Here is a 27636-nt window from a genome sequence, read left to right on the forward strand (position 1 = left end):
ATCTCTATTTCACACCACACGACGAATTGTTATTGTGACACTATTGTGAGTGTGAGAATATCCCTTTAATATCAATAGCACAACAGAAGTTCCCATTTTCATTCCCAGCATGAGTTATGATGGGCTATGTTGGACTGGCTTCAATCTGATTATGTCTGTAGGAAGTTCATATGTCTCCTCTGCTAGAGATAACAGCACATCCTTTGGCCTTATTACCTGCCTGTTTGCCTTATATGGATATGTATTACAATATGTGACCTACGTGTCTGTGTAAAGAAAGAGAAAGCTGAAGTAAAGGCATTATATAAAGATGACAGTGTAAACAATATCCCTGAAGTGATCCAAATTAGCTTTAATATTCATTGCTTGTTAAAAATGCACTGTGTAACCTTTCTACTTACCATGGATATGTTGCTTTGCTTCATATTTGTTTATTGCTGCTTTAGCTACCTGCAAGACTAGAAACCATTATTCTAAAGTACTATAGAAATTATACTGCTGAACTTTGCACTTTACATTTTCGTATAAAATGAGTTTGTTTTGTGCTTGAGTTTCACCTTTTGGCCTTTCCACATTCTGCCAGTTGTGTCTAAAAGTATCTCATTATTTCCTTTTTAAACTTTATACCTGCTGTGCATCTCCATTACCCCTGCTCGTCATCTGTCTTATGATTTGACCTTCATTTGTCTTCTTTATATCTTTATCCTGTTTGTATCCTCCTCTGCTCTCTTACCCCTGTCTAACCATTTTATTCTGATAAGGCACAACAAGATATTTCCTATAGGTATGCTGTGAATGTAAAGGGCCTATATTAAGTGAGCTATAAGACATGTTAGAATGTTGTTATCTTATCAAAAACATACCTAGACTTTGCTGCACATCACTTGAAGTTTTATAATTTTCTATTATATGAAAGAAAGAAAAAACATTGTAATGCAGGGGTGCAATTGCAGTTATTGATTAAGGATGTAACAATAACCGAAATATCGTGATATCATGTCATCAGAGTTCTCACAATAATATCGTGGACTGTCACAATATATCGAATCACAAGTTCCTTTGCTTAAATGCATTGTTTTATAGTGGCAACATCTTATAAACATAGAGAGCTACACATCCCATGATTCATTTCAGAAGATGAAGTGATCCATTTTTAATTTCAAAATATCGCAATAAATATTGTACTGTGAGATGCATATCCTGATAATATTGTTCCATGAGATTTGGATATTGTTACATTCCTAAATGTGACAATAAATGACTGGTCAAAGCATTTTATAATGTCAGTCTTGTTATTATGTATATATCGTAATATCGTGAGCCTCCCAACCATATTGTGAGTTTTCCCACAATACTGCAATAAATATCATACTGTGAGGTTCATACCATGACAATATCGTATCGTGAGATTTGAATATCGTTACTCCCCTTTTAATGATTTGTGAAGGCAATTGTATACATAGATTTATTATAACAAATGCAGTACATGACAGAAAAATTACCAGTTTACCTCATTTAAGCACTTCTTTTGTCTTTGGTGTTTGCTGAAATATCTTTGTTTAGAATATCATCGTTGTTAGTACATGCAGAAATTGTCGAACATAATCTGCTCATTAAATGCAAGTTATTGGCTTTCAAAAGTACAAAATGCTTATAGTGACCTAGATTCCTCAACTGGATGTTTAGTCTTGTTTATTTTTTGTTGTTAAATATTAATTAAGGTTAGTTAAGTCCTTGAATATTCTTGTATTAATAAAACTGATGGCATTTGGTTTGTATGCATGTAAATGTGAGGCCCTCAGACATCCAGCTCTGTAATGAGGTCGAAGTATTTCATTAGAAACAGAGGATCTTTGACCTTTTTGTCTCGCCTCATTCCCCTGTATCTCCAGCCACGCTGTAATAATCACTGTGCATCGACTGGGGGGTTAGGGATGGGGTTGCCTTTGGGGGGGTGGGGGGGTGCTGGTTGTCAGGGAGACACAGGAGGCGGTTGCTGTGGAAACAGTAGACTCTGCTCGTGAGCAATGGTGTACTGGGTGTGACAGTGGTAAAAATAGAACCGCTCTGACAAGATCCTGCTTCCTCCTCACACCTCCACAGCAGCCCCTTCCCTCTCCCCACGTTGCCGCGGACGACCAGCTGCGCTTCCTCTGCCTTGTCTGCAGCTCGCGCCGTTTGACCTTCAAAAACAGTGCTCCGGGTAACCTCCAGTGTTGGCCCGCACAGAAAGATGATACTATGATTTGATTTGATCCACTCTCTCAGTCTTCCCTAAACTAAATATACAACTTATTTTCTTCTCAACAACACAAGGGGGAGTGACAAGTGGAGCCACAGTAACATGGGTGAAGGTCATTTGATTGAGAAGCAGGAAGGCTTAATAATAGTACCAGACAATATTTAATCATTTTGCCTATAACCGCAACATTTATTTGATCAGATACACCTTTAAGCTTAGAGTTGTATAATTCAACAGGAATTTGACTGATATGTCTTGCTGCAAAGCTGAAATCTTTAAATCACAATTATTTTCCTTTTTAAGCAATACAGAAAACTAAAAGAAACATACAGAAACAGACACACTGACACACTGACACACTGTTTGTGAAAGTTACATTGCACTAAATGACTAGTACTATATAGATTAACTGATCAGTTTCAGGGTTGGCAAATATTCCTATCACCTTTCACCTTTGACCTAAAGTCCTCATTATTGCATAATATCTGCAGCATGAACAACACTCCGCTGTTCTCCCCTTCTCCCCTCTCCCTCTGCCATACAGTAGACAAATTGTTTATGGAGGATTATGCAATGTCACCCCATTTGTTTTCATTCATGCCTAACGAGTGGCTTCTTTGCCTCGGTCTAAGTCCTGAGGTGAGATGAGTTCACTAACAAGGGACAGGTCAAATTTGAAATCAAAAAGCAGGTTTATAAGTTGCATTTTTCGTATATTTCTTTTGTATGGTCTTCTATGGTATCTGTCACTGCAACAAACAACAGAGAGTAGTTAAGACAAAAATAACAAAAGTTGCTGTAATCTGCATCATAAAATAATGTAACATTTTAATTACGACTTGACTTTGCAATTAATCTATGGATGAGGGAGATTATTCATTTGCCATTTTAGAGGTCAAGATAACTGCTAAAATCGCTTTGAGCTTTTGAGTAATTGATTTTCCACAAAAGTCTAAAAATTTAATGTAAAGTAATTTTTACAAGATTTGTGCAAAGAAGAACCAATAAAGCACTTGACATTATATTTCTGTGCCAGTGCAAAAGTACACTCTGATTTATAGTTATCATAAAAATTTGTCATTGGAAATCAAAAGTATTAAAGTATTAAAAAAAATAAGAAACTGGCTTCCACAGCATTTTCTGAATTTAAAGAATAGATAGTATGCATTCTTTTGGCTTTAATTATCTTTTAAACATGCTTTTGGTCATTTTGAAATAAGTCAGATGCATGTCTGCAATTGGAAAATATACTTTATGAGCTTCACGTCTGTTTCCAAGTAGGCATTTAGGCTTTGGAGCTCCATTTGCTGTCAGCAATAGGAATTAACAATCAGAAAATTAACAGTTGATGTCCTTATCCCCTGAGAATGTAGCACAGCCAAAAAATGTGTAATGAAGAAGAAAAAACATATATAAGTCACACCGGACTATAAGTTGCTTACTTTTTGGGGGAAATTTAATTTAGAAAATCAGCGACCAGGAACCGACATTTCATCTTGAAAGGCAAGTTATTGTAATAACAATAGAATACAGAACAACAGGCTGAATAGGCGTCTGGTATGTTAATGTAACATATAAACAATTATTCCAATAACTATAGCATAAACAACAGAACCTAACAACTTTACCAAACTCTCCATCTCATTCCAAATCACTAAATCCATTGAATTCTTCATCCTCGGTGTCACTTCTGAGCAACTCTGCAACCTCTGGTGGTAAACAGAGCAGCGCTTCCTCTTCTGCGTAGCTGTAGACTCAGCATTAGTTCCAGTTAGAATTATTCTGGCCTTTCTGAATCCTGACAGGATGGTTTCAGTTGTCACTGAAGTCCAGGCTCCCGGTTGCGTCATGCAACTTTCCTGAAAGTCATTGGACGGTTGCCATGAAGTTCTCCATTCCCCATTTTCTGCCAGTTCCTCACAAGTGTCTTGCTCACTCCAGACTTTCTTTCTGCTTCTCAATTTTGGCTGAATATTTCACTACTTGCAGCAGGACAGCGGCTTTTTCTGCAGGAAACATGTGCAGTGGTACAGCGCTAATAGGAGTAGCACTGGCACACAAGCCTAGAGCACCCTCTCGTGGCTATCAGTGTGAAAATTTTAATATATAAATCGCGCCAGATTATAAGTCACAGGACCACCCAAACCATGAAAAAAAGTGCCACTTATAGTCCAAAAAATATGGTATGCTAATAAAGCCATGAGTTTGTTGTAAACATAGTTTGACCGTAGATTGAGTCTGGTGATGATTTATGGGTTTTAAAACTGCGTAGGAAAAGTTCAGAGTTTTACCTGTGACACAAGTAAATAGCTAAAGGCAAACAGGGCATTTTTGTTTGCTCAGAGAAGACAACTTTGGATTAATTGGTTAATAAAACAAGCGTGAATGAAGCAAAAATACAACTCCAAAGCAAGACTGCGCCAAGTCACAGCAACATTGCGTGACTCTTCTGATAATGACTGCAGAAAGTCATTGAAATATGTCAAAGTAAACAAACAAAACTGGTTTGTTAGATGAAAGCAAAAAAGTAATTTGAAGAAAAGAAGACCAAATGAACTTTTTGGAACATGAGATTTTAACTTAATAATAAATACATTTTGATTTGAAACTTTTTAATTTATTTTATTTTAGATTTTTGCTGTTTTTATAGAAAAGCTTTTTTGAGGTGGAGCTTCTTAAAACATAACTCAACAGCGATTAACTCTCAGATGTAAACACATATTTTTCAACATTGCCATTTAAAATTATACATCCAGTTCCATAGCTCAAATACAATAATGCATTTATTTATGTATTTACTACAGTAATGCACACCATGCGTACAGGAAGTCAGGGCTAATGTTATCATGTTATGTTTCTCTTTTTAACCTTGGTGGAATCACTGCTCAGACAACCATTCATTTTTATTTCCAGTGGAGAATCTGGTGAGAGAATACTTGTGTCCAGATGGCTGCACTCCTTGAAGTCAAATTATACACTTTCTGCTGCTTGAATGGAGGTCTCAAATTGTGTTAAGAAACATGGTGAATGGTCACTTTGCAAACCAAACACATTTCAAGTAGGGATGGGTGATACTGAGGAAAGAATATTGCAATATCTGTTTGGATTCTCTAGAATGATATTCAACAAAAGATGAACTATGCATTAGGAATGTGTTAAAATGTACTTGCAGATGTTTTGGTTGCTCTCAAAATGTGAATAACAGCAATTATAATATTATCAATTCTATGTATTTATTTATTTTAAATTAATCTCCCACCTCTAGTCTCAAGCACTTATAGGATGTTATTTTAGTAAAAATAAAAATAACATCCTATAATGTCACATTAGGGCTGAAAGATTAATTGCAATCAAATCAAAATCTCAATTTGAATGGGAGCAATTTGCCAGACGCGAAGGCTGTAATTTTTGAGATACCATATTTTTTCACAAAAAACTAAATATCCTGTCTTATTCTAAAAACTGCTAACCCTGTAGTTTAGATCTGTACAAACATGTCCTTCTATTAGTTTTTTTTTTTTTGAGCCCTACTTCAGATAGCCTTTTTAAGTGTAATGGGGTACCGTACTGTGTTTGCCCCCTATAGGATGAAAAGACACATGGATATCAGTGTATATGTCAGGTGCAGCAGTAGAGCAGCAGCAGCAGCAGCCCACAGTGTCCCGCTGTGATGTTCAGAAAAGACCAAGAGCACAGAGACTGCATTTAATGAGTATGTTACAGGGAGGTCATTAGGCTTTAGGTCCCTCACACTGTTCATTAATGGCTAAAGCCTCTCCGTCGATGAGGCAGGCTAAATAATTAGACTGTTATGCAAAATAGCATTAGAGCTAAAGTAAATGTACATGTCTGGATTGTAGCATGATAAGTTATTTTTGTTGACCAATCAGAGGTTAGAGATACTAAATGAGTCTGGAGAAGCTTTTTTCATATGCAGTATGGAAAGTAGCCTACTGTAGAAAGAAAAATACTTAAATGAAAATTGTTCTACAGTACTGAGCTTAAATTATATGTTCTGCATTCATTCCATGTATGGCTTTATTGCTTAAAGAAAGAAAACATGCACACTTGTTGTGAGACGTTTGCCTCTCCAAAAGTTTGACTTGTAACTTGGCTTAGCTATACAGTATTTCCATGGAAATACATGAGCTTAATGCTATACTGTGGACCATTCCAGGTGAAATAATAATACCTCCATGGAGATTAGCAGGTGAGGAGCCCCTGGAACTTAGAGAAGTTACATAGTGTATCTTTAATGTAATCATTTTTTATGACAGTATAATAATAATTTAGCTACATTTGATAGACAAGGGATTACATCTATCTTTAGATGTGTATGTACTTGTATGTAAATTCTCTCCTCTGGTTTTCAGATGACTTCACAATATATTATAGGTCCACTATGTTTAATTGAGATGGAGGCAGGTAAAATGAATGAATCATTGTACATTTTTTCTATACTGAAAATATTGTACAAAAACTGCTTGCTGCCTCATATACTCTAGATCCTGAAATATATCCTGCCAGTTACAGACTGGTTATTTTCAGTTTTACCCATTTTACAAATGTATGACTCAATTTCTACCTCAAGACACAGTGAAGTGCATGTTTCTCTATTTAAACCTCACTCTTCCTCTGTCATATGATAATCTCCCATATTCAGATGTAAATACAATCCCTCTTTTATCCAGTAGATTAAAAGCTTGATCTAAGATGTTTCAAGTATAGCAAAGGCTCGTTGCATTTTGTACTATCCTATTAAATATCATGCAAATGAATATGGCATGTACTGTATTTAGTATTATTGTGTTATAATGCTCAATGGGTGGTACTAAGTGGTCATTAAAAGAATCATTCCATTTTACTTGGCTTTCCATGTTTCTACTTGGCATATTTTGCTTGTGATTGTAGGACTATGTGTAATGTATTTTCAAAAACACACAACCAAACTTGAATATGCTGTATGTTATTAAATTTTGTATTTGAGGAATTGCAAATATGATTCACAACTAACTACTAAAGTGAATTAAAGAAGTAAAGAAGAGCTAAATTACAAGAACTGAGAAATTGCTAGTGTTATGTTCATTGTTATGCTAATTTTGACATTTGTGTGCTGTTTTGTTTTGCTTAATACACTGAATACTTGTGTATTGTTGCTTTTATTGAAGACCTGTTGGAAATGTTTACTTTGCTACTGTTTGCTTTTAATTGTTTCTACTAATGTTTTGCTTTTTAGTATTGGTTTAAGAGGGAATATATCAAACATTCTGCACACTGAATCTCATAATAATCTCATTCTCACTGGCTGTCTATGAGCAGTCCCCATCAGCTGCTTGTTTTGACTGTTGCTCCGTGATCTCGTTCTCTGCTGTTACATGTGACATTATGTATCTTCCATCTCCATGTGCCTCCATATGTATTCGTGTGCTTTGTCGCTAGGAGGCTGGGCACTGCATCGATGTGTGTGTGTGTTTTTTTCACCAGCGAATGAGGGAATATTTGGGGGAGGTCACGTGACGGTGTGATGTCAGAGGGGGAGAGGGATGAGGATAAAGAGAAACAGACAGACAGAAAGCAAAGGGAGAGCAAGGTGCAATTTACAGCTGATCCGCGCTCGGAGAGAAGCTAGAGCGGACACGCGCGCACTGTCTCTTTCACTCCAGTTATTTATACATCACTTTGCATATGGACTTTTTACGCCAACAAGAACTAGGAATTTCAAAGAGAAAGGTTACATTACATCTACTTCACGCAACAATTTGAAAGATTTTTTTTCTCTTTTGGAAACCACTTACTTGGAATAAAAGAGGAGAATTGTATATTTTGCTTTTACCTTGTTCAACAATTTGGAGACTAAAAACATTTTCTCAACCATCTGGGAGAAGAATGATCAGGAATACTACAAGATAAACATAAGATCTGCTTTATGCAACAGTTGGGATAGTGAAGCTATTTTTGCATCAGACAAAAAACATATTCAAAACAACAAAGGGGCTGGCATCTTAATAGGACAATGTCTTTCCTCTCTGGCTCCACATGGCAGCAGCAGCAGTCTGGCATCTTAGGCAGTAACAACAGTGGCTACATACAACCCTCCGGTGGGCAACAACAGAAACAGAACAGCTCACCTGCGACCAGTGCCCCTAATATTATCACTTCCTCTGCTCATAATCACACCGACTGGCACTGCTCCGGCCAAGGCACACAGGGCACCCAAGAGATCTCCAAAATGGACTGGACTGGCGATGATGTTAAATTTGGAAAAAACAATAGAAATGAAGGGACTCTGAGTGCAGGGTTACTGGGCAGCACAGGACATAGCCCAAGTAGTCCACTCTCTCCCTATTCATCACCCTCCTCTCCTTCAATATCACTCGGAAAAGACTTTGTAAATACACCAGTTGAATCGCAGTCTAACTTCGGGCACAATAACTTGCATCAAAATTATAACCCAGCTGCTAGTCGAGACAGCACAGACGCGTTTTACATCCAAGGAGCGCAGCTGATCACTCAAGGACAGGGAAACCAGGACTCACTACCTGTTGATAGCAGCAGAAGTGTTGAGAATAAGACATCTGGGGACCTACTTTGCAATCAGAATGCTGCAATTACAGGTCTAAGTGGAAGTCAAATTAAACCATCTTCGGGAAAGCATAATGATGTTTTGAATGTTTGTCCGACAATGCAGCAAACAGGAAGTAAAAATAGTTTGGGATCTATTTCTCTCTCTTCAAATGCAGCTAAAGAGGATGATTGTAATAAAGAGTGTAATGTATTTCCTAAGCCTCAATCTCGTACTAATCCCTCAGTGAGTTCAAACCCAAAGGATTCAAATGCTGATGAGAAAGTACTTGGATCTTGCACTGCGTTGAACAAGGACATTAAAACTACCCAGCAACCTCAGCGGAACGTAGTGAGAAGAGCTATGTCTGACTGTTCGCACCTGGCGGTTCCCATGGTGATGACCGGCCCATATCCGACCGGGATGGGGGGTTCTCCGGCGATGGTTCCACCAAATGTCCCAAACTTTGCCTTGATGGGAACAGCGTGTCCCCCCAGACCACCATACCCTCATGTGGCGGTGAGACGCGCTTTCACGGTGACGGACGGGACGGAGGCGGCAGCGGCGATGCTCATGGCAACGCCCCTCACACCTGTCGTGCCTTCATCTCCGCCCCCCAAGCGGCATCATGGGAGCACGGAGACAAACCTGTTACTGCCTGTGCCAGCGTCTGTCAACAGCAGCACAGATGGGAAACCAAATGCTACAGGTAAAAACATGTACATGTGTTTAATGAACAGGAACCTTGAAATGACCATTCATTGCTAATAAAAGTTTGAATGGCAGTCTAGCTCTTGTTTAGACCCTGGGAAGACAACAGCTGCTTAAAATGCCCAGATTACACTATGTTCTGATTTATATTATAATGTCCTTGCCTCATCACAAACCTACCATGTCTTAAAGCTCACAAGAGTCCATTCTGTGTAATATAGGACCTTTATCATGCATACACCAAACACAGATCTTAAAAGGACAAGTGCGTGTATATGTGTGTGTAATTTGTGTGTTGATTTGTCTAAATGCCAATGCACCAGATTAGACAGTTAATACTGTGAAGTTCAGTGGTTTATACTACTTTTGACAACAAATATTTGACAAAACCAATAGATTCTAGCTGGTACTATATGTCTGTTTTGTTTTTGTTTAGTTTAGTTTTTTGCTTGGCCATTTCATATCAGCATCTATAATCTACAGGTCTTTTGTTGTGATTTAAAAGAGTTGTTTGATCCAGAGGTAGTTTGAAGAGCACTTTGAGTTGTTTGTATATTAAGATAAATGGCCATCTGTCAGTGCGGCACTGGTGACCTCTACCAGAGCTCATATAACAGCCCTCTACCTTTTAATGACCAGAGCTGAGAGAAGCAGCTTTATGTTTCCTAGATATGCACATCTCATAAATATGAAGTTCATACTGTCTATTAACTTATGTAACTTCAATCCTGAAAGATTACACCATTACTGTCGCATGTGTCAGGGTTTTTTCGCATTATGTAATCCTTAATCCAACAGTTCATTACTTCCTGTTGTGTCTCTTGTTGCCTTGTTGAGATGAAAGTAACTTTGCTTTTAAGTCTACGATTTTTTATAAAATACATGTTGGACAGCCGCAATAACACATTTTGAAGTGTGATATATTGCTTCAGAAACACCTCTTCATGCCAATCAGTAAGCCTAAATGACAATTCTAGTAAACCCTTTCCTAAATGAATCTAAATAAAATGAGTTTCAATTTACTAAATAACACAATAAAAACTAATATAGTCAGTATCGATAATGAGTCATAGAATGGAAGTCAATGCGATGTCTCCAAAAAGCATTTAAGAGCAACATGTGTGTGCATGTGTGTTGCTTTGTGTTGTTTGTCAGTAGCAGTGCATTGGTCACACTCATTACACTGATGGCTGTCTGTGTTAATGGCTTCTTCCAGTCTCTGATCTCACAGCTGACCGACCCTTTAATTTGGTTAACCTGGGCTTGATTGGTTCCAGGCATACTTTGAACGTACAAATTGAACTTTCTTTTATGCTTTTCGCTGCACAATAGGAAATCAGGAACTCAATTGAACAAGGCGTTGCGTTAGTAGCCAAACTGTGAAGATTGAATGTCAAGTTTGATTTTATGGGAGCTATACAATATTTGATGGAACTATCCAGACAAAGAAACAGAAAGTCCACAAATGTTGGCGTAGACTTAGACAAATTTTATTGATCCGCAAAGGATGTATATGTACAAGTAAACAGAAATAAAGTGATAAAAATATAACTCAGATATATACAAGAGGTTGTAAGGACCCGTAATGTATTTTGCAACAGTAAGTACAGGAGCTCACTTTTTTAAATTTATTACGCAGTTACACCATTCTGATCATCATCATCACTGATACTTTATTGCAGACTTATAGTCCAGAGTTAAAAGACATACAACAATTAAAAAACAGCACGCCTCCATCACATTATTTACAGCAAACAGCTGTACCAGTGTTTCCATAGTTCAGACTGGTACACGAGGCACTGAGTTCAGGCTCATGATAAGAATGTTCTCACAGTCAATAAGGCGGCAGATGAATCTGTGCTTTATACAGAGTATATTCTCCTTAAAATTTCTGATCCCTGCTGACACAAACTGGTTACTTGCACTTTCCCATCTCAGTCTTTTCATTGAAATCCTTCAGCAGTCATTGTATACCACATTGAGTTTGCGTATACTTGCTCTGTTGTAGTTTGACTACTGGTGTGCTGGGTATAACACAGTACAGTACACTTTAAAAAAGTGTCTTTTTCACTTCAACTGTATAGGCACCAAACAAATCAAATATTAATGACAGTTTTTTGAAACTAGTGAAAGCATTATTTCTAAAATCTGACCTCCATCTATATTTCATTTTGACTGCAGTGAACATTTTGCATACTCCATAGTTAAAGTTAAACCCAATTTATTCTCCACATTAATATTCATTTTCCGTACTTAAGCTTTTTAGGTGTATTTTTCCTCCTTACAACAATAGAAAAATCAAGAAGCATAAGCACAGAATTACATTATCAATTCAAATAGTAGTACACATTTGCAAGTTTAGGAAAACTGCCATTCATCAAATATAAATTACATTTGAATTACATGTTACATTCAGAGCCTATTCTTTCCAGGACAATGTGTTCTAATGGGGGCATGGTGCATTTATGAGCTGCACTACAAACCTGTACTTTAGACCTATTCAGGGATATTATATCAATTGCATCCTTCACAATGATCACTAATGGTGGTCTGTAGCCATACCAGCTTGTCAAAGCCTGATCTCAGATCTTAGAAGCTAAGTAGAACTGGGCCTGGGTAGTATTTGGATGTGAGACCACTGGGAATTCCAGGTGCTACTGTGGGGCGTCATTGGCAAAAAACATTGTGTCCTTTGGCAAGACACTTGGGGGGCCGATGGCGCAGATTGGCAACCTTGTTTATGTCTGTCTGCCCCAGAGCAGCTGTGGCTACAATAGTAGCTTACCACCATTGAGTGTGGAGTGAATGAATAAAGAACTGTAAAGCGCTTTGGGTGTCTTGAAAGTTGCTATAAAAATGCAATGGTTAATTAATAAAATTAATGATTAATGTAGAGTGTTGCATGGTGCAAATCAAAGGAGGTCAATTGTTTTCCTCAGTATCAGGTATTATAATTTTATTATAGTTTATAGCACAACCAAATGTTTACTGAGCCAAAATTTGTGAGTCTAAGATATGCATGCATGCTCTATACAATACACTTTGTAACAGTGTGATAACCCTGTGATAACCCTGTGAAACACCCGGTCAGGACACAATTCTCCAAAAATTATTTGTAAAAATGTGTAGACTGGACACCGGGTTTGTCTCCTGGAGTTCAGATGAGTATGATTGACAGGTTAGCCAATAACGAATATATATGGCCCATCATATCAAAAGAAAGATTCTTATGAGGCAAATAGAATCACAGAGCACTGAAAAACATTAATGCAGAAATAATGAGCAAAGGTGAGAGAAGTTAGATTAATTGTCCTAAATAATAGATAACTAATTAGCTCCTCAATTTCCCATGTGAAATAAACAAACCTGATTGGATGGCTCTGTCTGAGTTTGGCCTAAGGAGCAAAGGAGGAAGACCAGACTGAACTAAACTTTTACACTTTTCCCAACTGGACCAAGTTCAGTTGAGTCTCAGTGGATATAAATTAAAACTACACCAGAATATCAGAACTAAACCTGGATTTAGGCAGGGCTGCAGTCCAAAACCAGGACTGAATGAGGACATTTCCATGGCAAATCTAGGACAAAGTTAGCAAATAAGTCTGGACTGAGTAGTGCTGTTTGATTTTATTTTCCGACCCAATCAGGAGTAAAGGAATGTGTGTGGAACTGTTCCTAATTTAAACTTAATTGTGACTATGCTAACACTTTTTAATTAACTATTTTGTCATTATAAATTAGGTTTTTGTTCATGCTTTATTATTATTTTTTCCCTTTTATATTAACCAGGGTGTTAAACTGTAGTTTTTATAAAGTGGCATAATGACTTGTAAAGACTCCAGCTGAAGCCTGTTGCTACCAGTCACACTCAATCCCCAGTTTCCCCTTGTTACCCCTGTTCTAGTCAATTCTGTGTACAAAGCAGAAAGCTCGAATTTCCTGTGCATGTTTTGTTGTTGCAGTATGTTTCTCTCTGTTTAATGATCAGCCCATTCATCAATCCTCTGTTTTTCTGGTGCAGTTGGCGGAGGCATTGATTAGAGATTGACTTTGGCTGTTCTGGTTCCAATATAGAGCAGCTATTTCGGTCTCTGTGTCTGTGGCGATGTGCGTTTGCCAGTGTCTTTCGTTGCGCGCAGCCTCCAGTGTTGTGAATCTGACTAATTTTAAACATACACACTTCTTTTTCTGCACAGTGTTGCACAGACAGATAACAGCTGGGGTGCAATGCCTGCTGAATAGATATAGACAGGCGGATGCACACACAAAGCTCACAGCTGTAGGAAGCAGTGGGAAAGTGAAAGATGTGATAAAAAACTCAAACTGTGAGATGGAGACACAGCAGATGGCAAAGACAACACTTGAAACAGGTACAACGGAGGTCCAACCAGCAGAGATATCAATCAAAGCATGGGCAAAAATTTCATCTACATTTGAGTGAAGGCACAGATTCCTATTTCAGTTGACATAATTATTAAATCGCAAAGGCTGCAGTTATTTAGGTAACAGAATGTCCTCTACAAAGGACAAAATATCTTTGTATAGTAAAATTTTGTTGTGCCTGTAGCAGATGTGGGGATTTGCGAGTCATGACTTGGACTTGAGTCAGACTTGAATCATTATTTTTAGGACTTGAGACTTGACTTGATAAAATGAACTTGGGTCATTGAGGCTTGTGACTTGAGAAGACTTGATGCTTCTGTTAAAAAAAAAAACATGCTTTTCTTTTTTCAGTTGATAAATGCAGTGCTGAATTTTACAGGAATAAATTGGAACATGTCCCTCCCTCTTCTCTATTTGTTACTTTGGATATAACTAAAGTACTGCGATATGGTGTCATCAAATGTGCTACAGTGGTATACAGTACAATACAGTAAAACAGAGAGAACTACATAGAGCTACAGAGAACATGATCCTTCGTGACAAAATAATGTTATTTAGCACTTTAAATCTGAATTCTTTCTATTCTGACCATAATGATTCACACTGAGATCTTGACATTTCTTATATAAATACTCTTGTATAAATATTCATATATAATTATGCCATGATTTTAAGTACAATTTACTTTAAAAGTCATATAATCTGCAAAAATCTAAGGTACTTTGGTTTAAAGACTTGAAAGGACTTGAAGCTCAAAGCAGACAACTTGGACTTGACTTGGACTTATGGGCCAGTGACTCAAGACTCGACTTGGACTTGCCTGTATTTGACTTGACTCGGACTTGAGGTAAAAGACTTGAGACTTAAAGTACTTGAGACTTGCAAAACAACAACTTGGTCCCACCTCTGACCTGTAGTTTGTACCTGTGCAAACATGTTCTCAAATTCATGAGATTCTTGTATTACTTTATCAGTTCATATTTTAGTCTTCTCGCATATGTTAATGTTCTTGATGTTTACAATACATTTAACATATTGCTGTATATACTCTGAGTGGGTCTGCCTGTCCACAGATCCAACATGTAATTTGGTGTTGTCTGTTTGTATCACCTGCTTATCTCCATGGAGATAAATACGGTTAATGCCGTACTGTGACTTGGCACATTTCCATGCAACAAGCAGGTGATGGTCTTTCAAATAGAAAAGTTACACAGTGCTCCATTAATAATGATATACTTTACATTGTTTAATTGTACAGAATCCATAATATGTCCCATTTCTTCTTATTTTGTGTATTGTGCAGAAATAGTTTTGTGAAAAATGGGTACTACCTAAACTTTTTAATCATCTCCCAATGTCATCTACAGTGCCTATAAACAGTGAAATATTTGACACTGAGCATGATGAGGTTACAAGAGCAATCAGATAGAAATCTCATTATGAATTGTGCCACTATCAAATGGCAAAAGCTACAGTTATTTAGGTAATGTCCTCTCTGGATCGAATGAAATCTCCTTCCTTGATAATGAGACCCTGCCAGCCCTGCTGTTTAGACCTTTACAGACATTCTAAAATTGAACTATTGATCTACAAGGAAAATTGTTATCCATATTAAATCAATTATACTTCAGTCTTCTAGTAACAGTAAGAATTAATAACGCATATATATATATTTATAGCATACTGTATATATATTTAAAATCTAAACTCATCATTAATATTCTCAGAAAAAAGTATTGCATTTACAAATAAGTTAAGGGACTTTTCTTTTTTTTTTATTAGTTCTTTGTATTATCTTTCAATTTCTGTTTAAACTGTTATGCCGAATTTATACTAATGGCAAGGCGGGTTTGGTATGTACTATGAGTGAGTTACTTGCAGATTGTCTGTTACACCAACTATATCAACTAGGGTACGTATTTAACCAAAGCAATGTGGGTTCACCCGATAACATCTAATGACCTGAAAAATGCTCCAGACCACTGTGGTGTCTAGGAAAATTAGACTACTTGTGGATACTTTCTGCAGACCCACGTCAGATCTTGAGATAGATTTGATATAGATTACCCAGTTGTAAGACTGGGCCATTATATCATTGTCTATCTCTTTCAAAATTGCATAAGAGCGAGAGCAATCGAACTAAAACCACCATGCCCATACAGTCCATGTCTTATCCTTTCCCATTTCATTGGACCTGACGGTATATTATTACTGTCGCCATTGGTCCGTCGATCAGTATGGTGTTATATAGATACGGCGGTCGATACAGTGGGATTTCATGTTACAGAGATGAGATATGGGCCGCCTTAAGTTTAAAAGCTCATCTTGGGATCTCTGTCCTTCTGTGTTAGCCACGGCTGTGTCTCCTCTGACCAGGAGCGAGGGTACTGTAGCGTTTCATTAGATAGATCCGCCGTTCAGAAGTTTCATGTGTGTAAGTAATAATGCTTTTGTCACAGGGTGGGGCAAAACTGCAATAAAAACAGCACTGGTGTTATGACTGTATTATTAAAGAGAGGTTTATGCATTCAAATGGTCACAATGGGAATCAGGCCCGGGCCCAGACCAAACCAACTGAGGGTGCATTTGAGTTTCAAAGGAGTGCAAACACAATACGCTTCCATTAACTGTCATTATTTTATTTGCCTGAAATTAGGGTGCAAACACTTTTAACTGAGGTTGTAATGCACCGGACCTGACACCTTTCTTCTAAGTGACAGCAATGATACAGATCAGGACTCAGCAAGCCATAACCAGTAAGAATGCTATAGCTCGATCCACTGGTTATGAAATGTGGTTACATTTTGTTTAGCGTTGTTTGTATGTTTTTAAAGGGAATGTACTTCTGCATCTTCAAGCATGATCTTAAGATGTGATCTTAAATCTGTGGATGTGCCCTTGAGATAGACAATTCTTCCTCCATTACCTGTATGAATGTGTTTGAACCACTACTATCCTAATAATAAAACTACAAACACTCATAAAAAAAAAAATTTAAATTGAAAGTTTTATTGTTGATCAGGGCAGAGTTAGGATCAGTTTCTTGAGACACACTGCCACTTAGTCCTCCATGTCCTCTATCTCCTATTGTCCACTTTATAGCCAGAGTTTTTCTTCACTCTGGATCGCAGTGTGATCCTCCTTTTCTTGTTTGTCCTCACAACCAAGCAACAGTGTGTCTCCTTCATGTAAGGCACCACAGGATTTGGCCTTTTCCTCAATCCCAGAGTCAGATTGTTGAACAGACTTGAACTGGAGGTGTCCATCTGCTCACACGTTTCTTCACCTTTCACAGTGTTAGAGGAAATGGACAGACACTCAAGTGTTTCTGTCAAATTATCCTTTTTACCAAACACTGGGGCAACTGCTCTGTGAAAAACACCATTGTCTTCACCCGTCTGTTTGGATGTGCATTGTAATTCACTCTTGGTTCTCTTGACTCTCATCTCTGTCAAGTGACAGACTGCATCGCCGGATGCACTGAACAGTCTTTTTCTGGTTCTCAGTGTTTTTTCCCACAAGCACCTGGAAGAAGATAAATGGACAGATTCTGAAATAGATCTGCCAGCAAAATGTCATCCTTGATGTTGGTCTGTTTGGAAGTGACACTGGTGTTGGCCGGACAAGAACATGAAATGTCCATCTCCTGAGATGTTTTCTCAGAGGAAATTGTCTATAAGATCGTCCATGCCCCCACTATTGTTATTTTAACTTAAACCCAGAAATAGGGATATGTTTGTTTGATTAGGGAGCTACCTGTCAGAAGCAGTGGGTGACCACAGTACAGTGCCCATTTCCAGATATTGAGCTAGGTTTGTGTCCTAAATGTCCAGGGTAGAGTCTGACAATTGTATAGTATACATTGTACTTGTTGAGCTACTGTGCAAGTTGTCTCCTAAAGAAAATATCAAAATGTATGAGTGTGCCCCTTTGTTGCTGTGGGATTGAACATGACAGGTAAATAATGTACCATGATAGCCTGTATTGGAATTAGGTCAACTTTAATGAATCAGACAATATTGTGCGTTGGTTTGGTGCCCTCCCTGTTTCCAGTAGAAATCGTCTAGTTTGGTTGGTCAAATTGTCAGGTAAAATAACAGGCTTTAACAGCAGCCCCAGATACATGACATCAATAAAAGAAGGATGATTTGCAAGGCCCCAACAAATAATGGAGACCAGCCAGTCTTTGATGAGCTTAACATTCTTCGCGATGTTTTATGTTCATTAATTACTGCAAAATCAAGTACATTCTAGTAAAGCATTTTTTAAAAAAAAATATGAACCTGTAGCAATATATTAAAGAGAAATATGAACATATAGAGAAATAGAAACATGGATATTATCACAAATTATATACCAAAATTTCATGATAACCAACTACAATCTATATTTTATTTAGGTTAGGAAATTGTGTTACTATAAATTTGGGGAACGAAGTATTTGTTACCGTATCTGTTTAATTTACTAAGATTTTGCGTATACACATTTGTTTGGTAATTCTGATACTTTTATTAATCTCTTTTAAAACGTGCAATACAATTAATGTGAGAATAACTAGGCATATTCTGCATGAATGAATTTTGCATTTTTGATCCCACTGATTTGTTATTCAATCCTTAATGACATATTTTGATCTGTCAAAATACATAATTGGCTTGACTGGCTTGCTATTTGACAAGTAAGATTGGAAGCAAAAACATTTTACATGCTGTTTAAACAGTCCTCTGAACTCAGTCTAGTTGGATGTCTCAGTTATTTGGTTGAAATCACACAGAGTTGAGATATGTGGCATTAAAATGTATGAAAGATATTGAGAAGGTACTGCAGCGAGTGATGACTTTGCATTACCGTCAGCTTAACAAGACGAGGCCGGCTTTATTACAGCAGAGGAGGGATAGAGCAGCGGGAGTCCTACCAAACCATATTTCATAGACTATTTTCTGTTCCTCACACAGCAACACATGCTGCTTTAAAGAGAAAATTATACAACAAGTTATAAGACACAGAAGTCAAAAATAGCACATGGATATGGTAACACTTAAAATAACTACACTTTCATAACATAAAAGAATAAACAAAGAGTTAATTAACTAACAACTACATAATCAAGACTCTAACTCATAACCCTAACCCCATAATTAAGCAATTACCAAGCCTGAATCATTAATGTCAATGTTCATGCTTTATTAAGGTTTATTAAGGTGTAGTTATTATAATGTGATACACAATACAACACAGTGTGGTTGACTGAGCATAAAAAAAATATATATATAATTGTATCAAAAGTGTTGGTAAACCTTTTCCTTCAGACATTATGAACATTTTGTTGATACTGGTATTTTTACATTTTAAGGATCTTTTAAGTTTAGATGTAGTTGCAATTTCCTGGAATAAAGGTTTTCCCCAGTTGAATTTTCATTGTGATGTTGTTTTCATTTGGAAATGCAGAAATTTGGTGTTTTGTAGCTTTAAATGAACAAAATCAAAATATTTCCATGTTATGTTAGTCAAATCATGTTTTTTTCTCATATCTTCTCATATTTTGTTTTTAAATTCAGTCTGTCTTTCTCGCTGCAGCAGTCAGATCTAATTGTTGTTGTTTGGGGACTTGGGCATAACATTGTGCAGTGAGGAGAATCAGATGGACATGTCCACTGTTATGTAACTTCTTTTTGTCGTGACACAGCCAGAGCCTATTCAGTCCACCTTTAGCCATCTGGGCATTTTAACCTTATCTGCTCCTGTCATCTCCCTGTGAAACGCCCATTGACTTATTCTTAGTGCACATTCTTACCTAACAAAGCGCTTTGCCCTCTGTGGTTTTTATCTTATTGTAGCTCTAAACCAATCAATGACAATTGGGTATAGAAAGGTTTTAACGTTAAGTAAAAGTGAAGAATGTATAACTACAAATTTAGATGAATAACATATTTGTGGGTGGGATATAGCCATAGAATATTTGATCTTCAAAACGTATGTGTTGGAAACTGGTCTTGTCAGGTAATCCAATCTACGGGGAAGGTCAGTAGCTTATCATGATATAGGTCCACCATTACATTGCAATTATATAATAGGAAATACAGTTTATAATATTATCAAACAATCACACTGTAACAATTCTGATGAATAAATAATGCTATTTCTGAATTGCTTTGTGCTGTGCTCTGGTCATAGTTCTCTGTCAGACTAATGGTCTTATCTCGCTTTTGCTCTGGATTTTATGTAGTTAAAGTTAATGGGATGTTATTGTGTTTAGGTTGCTGGCACCTTCTATGGCACTTAGTTATGCACGGTTTTTATGTTACCTTGGCAGGCTCACCATTGTGATCTTTTCTTTTTTTTTACTTTATATATTTTGTCAGTCTTTTCTATACTAATCATCTAAAAAGCAATTATAGATAACAGAGTAAAAAGCAAAGTGAAGAATAAAACATTTAAACTTTTTTTTTTCATTTCTCTTGTACATTTGAATATGTTAGTTTTTTACTGTTACAATACTGACCAAACAAGCACAAAACCAGATTGACCATAGTGACCCTAATTAGTGCTGAAAAAGCTTCCGAGGGTGAATAATGGTGTTATAATGTTGCAAGTTACATTCACTTATAATTAGTGTTTAAGAGACACAAGAATGGATTTTATCAGCCTGACCTGCACCAAAGGTTTGTTTTGTTGTTTTTTTGCCTGTTAGAAGGAACAAATCTAATTGCTCAATTGACTTGGATTTTTATTACATTTCCAGGATGCGTCAATGGGTGAACTGATCCCCTGAAATTGAGACCTGCCATCTTTTATTGTTTTTCATTTCTTCATACGTCTTGTAAATAATCTGTTGTGTCTGTTGACTTCTAAATATAGACTGATTAATTACACTGTACTGTAGATAGGTTGTTTCTCATTCCAGTTAAGTTATTTGGATATAGTTGATTATCTCAATCTCACAGCTGTCGCCTCACAGTGTTTCACTAAAAATTTTGATTTGACAGAAAAAGGTCAACCTTGTAACAATGAAGTAACAGTCAGGGTGAAAGCAGATGGCAGGAAAACACATATAGTTATATAGATGTACACAAACATGCCCCCAAAAAGTAAAAGTAAATGTGCAATCTAATTGGAGGACAGTTTCTAATGATGTGGCTATATCCAATCTCAGTGTAGGATACTTATTGTGATATTTTGGAGACTTTAACAGAATTGAAAAAAAAAAAAAAAAAAGCTACTAGCCTTTTAAAATGCCTTCAAAAGACTTTGGTGTTACTGGCATTACTGTCATAATCCAGATAACTAACTGCTTATTTAATAGTTATTTGTTAAATTTGTCTACCCTGGATCATGGTCTATGTAGTTTCATCTGCTTTTTTTAGCTGTTGCAACAAAACAAAGCATTTCAACAAAAGAACTTCGATATATTGTGATGGTCCTCATATTATTGTGAGACATTTGATGACAAGATTTCACAATATTTTGATTATTGTTATATCCATGACCTGAAAAGTCATCTTAAAATGCCACTCTGCATATTTGAAGTTGCTTTTTTATCAGCACAGCATAATAGGTCTATCCAGGTAACCCATGACCTGTTTACTCAGCAGCATCTGTGGCAGTGCCCTATATAAGTTCATCCACACCAGCATCTAGACTATTTATAAAACCCTGGCTCTGTTTAGCTACAAAGTTGTTAGTGGTGGTTCAAATGTCAAACTATATTCTCATAAAATTTAGATTTTAGAACATTTTGACAACCATTGGCCTTATATGATCAGGGAAATGTGACAGTCAGTTCTATCTGTATTTATCATTATTGTGTTTTAGTTCAACTCAAACAAATGCAAATGCTGTTTGTTCCACATTAACCAAGAAACATATAATGTCCACACATTATATGTTGCAATACTTTATCCTTATCAGCTAGGGGTGTTAATGTGCCAAATCACAATCACAATTTAATCCATAATTCAATTCACAGTTTCAGATGTATCATGATTGAAGTACCCTGTCTTTAGGATGTAACAAAAGAGGATGACCATGGGTGGGGGAAAGTGCTTGGGTTTCAGCAAAGTAGAGATAGAGAGAGATAGTAAAGCATTGAATCACAAAACGGCATTTTCTCCAGAATAACATTTTCACAATTACATCCTACTCTCACTAATCATGTGTTTGATGTACAAGAGAACTTTAAATTAAACAGTTTTTGTTGTTGTTGTTTTTGTTATTTACAGTGAAAAGTGACAATAAGGACAAACAGGATAACATCATGTCCAAGATGGAGCCCCTGGAAAAGAAAGAGGAACAGCAGAAGAAAGACAACATCCTGGAGAAAAACCAGAAGATCTTAAAGGAGGAGGAGAAGAACGAGAAGCTGAACGCAGACAAAAACAACAAAGTCACAGAGAAGGCAGAGAAAGTGGATAAACCCGAGAAGACCGACAAAGATGAGAAGAAAGAAGAGAAGAAAGAGGAAAAGAAAGAGGAGAAGAAAGATGAGAAGAAAGAAGAGAAGAAAGATGAGAAAAAAGAAGAGAAGAAAGAGGAGAAGAAAGAGTCGAAGAAAGACGAGGAGAAGAAAGCTGTGGAGAAGAAGGAGGAGAAGGGCAAAGGGCCAGCCAAGTCTCCCACTGGGACCAAGGCTGCACCCGGAGCTGACACCAAGAGCAAGGTACATCACACACTGTGGCACTCATTCAATAATAAAGTGTTAAGGTGTATGTCATTTTCTCAAACGGCGGTGCGTGTACTGTGGGTCATACGTGAACTGCTTCTGGTGGCAGCAGTTGTAGTTTATCTTAAATGTAGTGACAATTCTATTTTTGCTCCCCTGTTTTGTTAATGCTCTTTTAGAACTAGATTGGTTTAATCCATTTTACCTCAGTTTCTGTCTTAATTTAAACCTGATATGATCTTGTTTTAATTCTGGTTTAGATATGACAGTACTCGGAAGGCCAAATATTTGGTGGTACTACTGAATCAGAATTATAGAATTTTGGTTACAAGTGTTTTTTTTATAGAGCTACACTTATTTTAGCCCTAGACTAGACTGCAATTATAATTTTGATTAGTTGACTAGCAGTCAAGCAGTTATTTCTATTTTGAAATAAAAGTTAAAGAAAAAATGTTACCTACTAATACAAGAGAGTTTTGATTTAATAATGGCACTTATTTGTGATATATCCTGTTTTCATAACAAATGGTATGTGATATGTCTGATTAGGGATTATATATTTTTTTACAAATTATTTCAGTAGTCATGATTAGACTGATTAATCATTGCAGTCATAAGCTGCAGACATGTAAACATCTCTTATACTGTGTATTTTTCAAAAGATATGTGTCCTTTATTGCAAAAGTTCTGCACTGAGAACTATATTTTTTGGATGATGCATTGGATTATTTGTTATATTTGTAAATAGCATCTCTAAATTGAATTACATAGTTGATTACTTAGAATTCTTTGGACTTCAATAGGAAGTGATGCAACTGAATTAAGAATGAATTTCAATAAAATGTAAGTGTAAAACGTTTCACTTTCACCAATGACCTTGCACACAAAGGATGCCTAGACGTCTCAAGTGCAGCCCTTTCATATCGTGGTTGTAGTTTTGACCTCGACAGCTGCTGCGTCTGACAACAAATGAAACAGTCCTTGGGCCAAACACACTTTTAGGTTCATTATTTGCTGCGTCACCGTCTCTCAGCTGCTCAGCACAGATATCTCTTTGAATTGTCTGTGATCCTGCTCATGTCAGGCTTGCCTTTCATATCATACGCTATTCAATGCCTGCTTTTAATCCTAGGCTTTGGTTTTTATCAGTTTCTGGCTTGTCTGACTGATTTTGTTTTTGTTGTAGTTAATGAGACGTTTCAAGAAGGCTGTGCTGCCATATTGAACATGCTGTCATTGCAATCACTGACTCCATTACTGCTATTTTATCTTCTTTTTTCTATTTTCTTGTGTTGCTGTGACTTGTTTAAATTGCATTACACCAGCCTGATGTGGATTCAACCAAACCAAACTCAGCCAAGCCCCGCCCATCCACGCTCACGTCCAATAACGAGGCTAATGCAGCCAAACGGCCCTCCCCCACTACTGCGTCAGCCAATAAAAAAAGCCCAGTTGCCAAGGCGACCACACCTACCGCCACTAAGAGACCTTCAGCAGCAGCTGCCAAGGCTGCCAAGGTGAGTGTTGTATCATTTAAGGGCAAGCAAAGATGGGGACAAGGAAGATAGGAATATATGCTGTCCAAAATCTTTCATCTAAAACTCATATACCCTAAGAACTGAATAATAAATATACTTATGTGTCACTAATTTATTTAGACATTTTCGATACAGTTACAAAAATAAATGAGCTGTAAGGTTTTTGGTGGTTTTGTTTTTTTTCTTTCCTGACAAACAGTCTCTCTGGACACTCATCATCATCATTATTCATTTGATTATTTTTATCTTCCAGACCCCAGAGAATGAGAAACGTCCTCCTGTGCCAAAAGCTACTCCCACTCCTCGCGCCACAGCCAACAAAAATGCCTCAAACGCTGGTATGTGGACATCACAAGGACATTCATACACTTTAAGCAAATACATCTTTTTATAAATAAACATGAATATTTAATCAAACATTTATGAAACTTTAAGATGTATAGACAGAAAAATTCGATGAAACTTTTCTAGTGGGGGGTCTGCCACTTGCTTGTCTCCATGGAGATATTGATATGAAGATATATAATTACTTTATTTTTTTAATGCAAAAGATACCGTCACTTTTGTGGAATAATCGAGGTAAAGCTATAAAACATACATGAAGATCTTAAGGTGACTGACCATAACAAATAAATATTACATAGTACCCTTTTAATGTATTTTAGTGAAATTATTACCATAATAGATTTTCTATTGGGATGAAAGAATGACAGTCAATCAAAGAAACAGCAGTGGCGTCAAGGAACCCTCTAAGATGTTACATATTTACAGTATATATAAACAAGATAAAGAAACAGTTGCTTTAATTTACAATGTACTTAGCTTTCCATGACCTCTTTGAAAGATAAACCCAAGGCACTAATGGGAAATCTGGCCCAGAACTGGTAGAGCCCGAGGGAACAGGCCCCAATATCAGACCATATGTCACTGTGTTTCTGTTTCTTATATTCTTGTTCTTCAAAGGCAGGATACAGAGGTTTTAATTCACACTTCACAAACATTTTGTCATCTTTGTAAAAAAGTGTGACCGAGTGACTCACTGTGCCTCTGTCATTCAGACCCAGCACACCTTACTCAAAATGATTTGTTCACAATTTTACTGCGAGATGTCTGAAGAGGTGCCAAAACACATTTCTAATTTCATCCTTTTGGATTTGATATCAGCTGTGAAATAGAAGAGGATTTTTTAACTGCAATACACTGTGAAAAGGAAACTATGTATAGCTATTAATTATTATGCTTTTCAGTGTGACCTCCTTTCCAATTAATGGAAATTGACAGAACGAGGAAAATTTGAGCAAACTTAAAAGCTACTTAGAATCTTGTACTAATTCTATTCTTTTCTTACAGCTAACAAGAATGAGAAGATTGAGAGCAAGACAAATGAGGCCAAGAAACCCAAGACTACAGGTACTACATTGTAGTCTCAAAGTTTGAATTATTTATTCTTGTTTAGAACCAAGAAAATATAGATGAACAACATAAAATCCCACAATCAGAAAATAGGTAGAGACACAAGGCTGATATTATTTGTATTGATTGATGAGGCACACCAACAATTTGACCTCTTTTATTTGTACAGGACTTCTAATAATACAAATAGCTCCATAAGGTGCATAAAACAGCATTCAGTTCTGCCCCATTCACATGTATTTTTACACTCAAAAAGCAAAAGCAGAATCAATATAATATAATGAAGGCTGACAGATGTGAGAGTTTTGTGCTGCTGCTTGAAGCAAATCATCATCACAATCAGTCTGATTGTCTTTGGCATACATCTCTGTTTGGTTCAGACTATTTTAAACTGTGGTACTAAAACTATTGGTCAAAGTTCCAAATGTTTATAGCATTGATTAGAAATTATATGATGTGGCCATGCAATCAACAAAAAAGGTTCTCAAAAAGTGGGGTAGGGCTCACATTTGGGTCACAGCTATTTTATTTATTGGAAGTTAATTTGATGAGGCAAGTCTTAAAAAGAATGTTTTAATGTTAAGTGCATTCATTATACTACAAGATTAGAGAATAATTTGCTTATGACACCAATGATCACATTGGTCCAGTGTTCCACCACATACCAAAATACGAATGTGACCGCCAGGAATGAAAAAAAAAAAAAAAAAAAAAGCACACCCCTGCCTTAGACCTTGGCAAATTAAACTGTATGTCACCAAAGTTTTACCAAATGTATTCTTGCTCTAAATCTTTCTTTTCTTCTACAGCTCGCCCTCGTCCTGCTTCCACTACCACTCCAGCCTCAGCTCCAGCCACTAACGGTGATGGTACCTCTCAGCGTCGCCGGGTCATCACCAAACCCCCGGTGCCCAAACAGACCCCCCTGGAGAAGAAACCTCCCGTTCCCCGCGCCCCCCGAACGCCTCGCCCCATCAACGCTCCCACACCTGACCTCAAGAATGTCCGCTCCAAGATTGGATCCACTGACAATATGAAGTACCAGCCCGGCGGAGGGAAGGTAAGATGCACACAATTAATTACCAGTTTGACACAAGAGATAATGAGGTGTTAATATCTTCCTATATATAAATATGCTGATACGCATGGTATTTATAAGTCTGAATCCCCATAAGAAAAACTAACAACATCTCTCCTGCTGACAAGTGCTATTTGTTCACACTCTTATTGCTTTGGTCCCTTAAAGCTCCATGGTGATCACTGATAATAATTACAGCTACATTTACAGTTCTCTTCAAAATATTTTAGTGAACACAGAACATTCATTTAGTTTTTTCTGTCAATAAGCATCTTTTGATTTTCATTGATGAGGAAATATAGTTAGGATAGATGGGTAGTCTAGACCTAAGCTTAGATCTGGAGATGAGTGGCAGCGGCATTGAAGGATGGGTCAAATGCAGAGGACATTTGTTCTTTTTACCTACTATAGTTTATCTTACCTTACCTTCCAAAGCTTCAATATTAATATTCAAGCACACTTTTTTTTTAAACATTTAAATGTGCACTATGTAATTCTTCTTGAGAAGGGGGTTTAACTTTTTCCATGTAGATGTTAATACTTTGCTTAAATTTGTCTATCTTGCATTTTTTTTTAATTACCAGTGCTTAATGGGCTAAAGAAAATGCCTTAAAAAGCTTGTATTCCTGTAACATGTAACATTCCAAGCAAAGCAATAACATCTCCATCGACACAAGCATGTAGCACACCGTCCACCTGAAGTTACATAGTGCACATTTAAAGAAATTCCTTGTGTTTTTACATCATAAAATCACTGACAATATAGCACATGCACTGCTCTAGAACTTGGTCACCCTTGATCACGCATGAGATGACCTGCAGTCTATGTACTCTTACCACCTGCTGTCCCCACACACGGCCACATACTGCATTTTATTACTTTGATAAAGCACATAGACAGGACCGGCTCAGACACCTGGACCACTGTCATCATCTCTTCATTTCTGGGACAGTTTGAAAAATGTTGTCGCTTTGAATCATATACACTCCTGTCCTTGTGATGTGAAGGAAACCAAACTTCAGCTGTCCATCGCTATAGTGGCTTCCTGA

General features: G+C 37.0%; 1 protein-coding gene across 1 annotated transcript in view; it reads left to right on the top strand.

Moving 5' to 3' along the window:
- The window catches only part of LOC110170357 (microtubule-associated protein 4-like), a 49636-nt gene that overhangs the window by 15031 nt on the left and 6969 nt on the right, over window positions 1-27636 (top strand). Inside the window, exons 6-12 of the mRNA XM_055152019.1 lie at window positions 22118-22344; window positions 22453-22554; window positions 23883-23888; window positions 23952-24074; window positions 24349-24433; window positions 25446-25505; window positions 26318-26568. Of these exons, the coding sequence (XP_055007994.1) occupies window positions 22118-22344; window positions 22453-22554; window positions 23883-23888; window positions 23952-24074; window positions 24349-24433; window positions 25446-25505; window positions 26318-26568 (854 nt within the window). The remainder of the gene's footprint in view (window positions 1-22117; window positions 22345-22452; window positions 22555-23882; window positions 23889-23951; window positions 24075-24348; window positions 24434-25445; window positions 25506-26317; window positions 26569-27636) is intronic.

Source organism: Boleophthalmus pectinirostris, unplaced genomic scaffold (assembly GCF_026225935.1).
Source record: "Boleophthalmus pectinirostris isolate CB_2022bp ecotype Guang Dong unplaced genomic scaffold, ASM2622593v1 HiC_scaffold_16, whole genome shotgun sequence".
In the NCBI taxonomy this organism is placed as follows: Eukaryota; Metazoa; Chordata; class Actinopteri; order Gobiiformes; family Gobiidae; genus Boleophthalmus; species Boleophthalmus pectinirostris.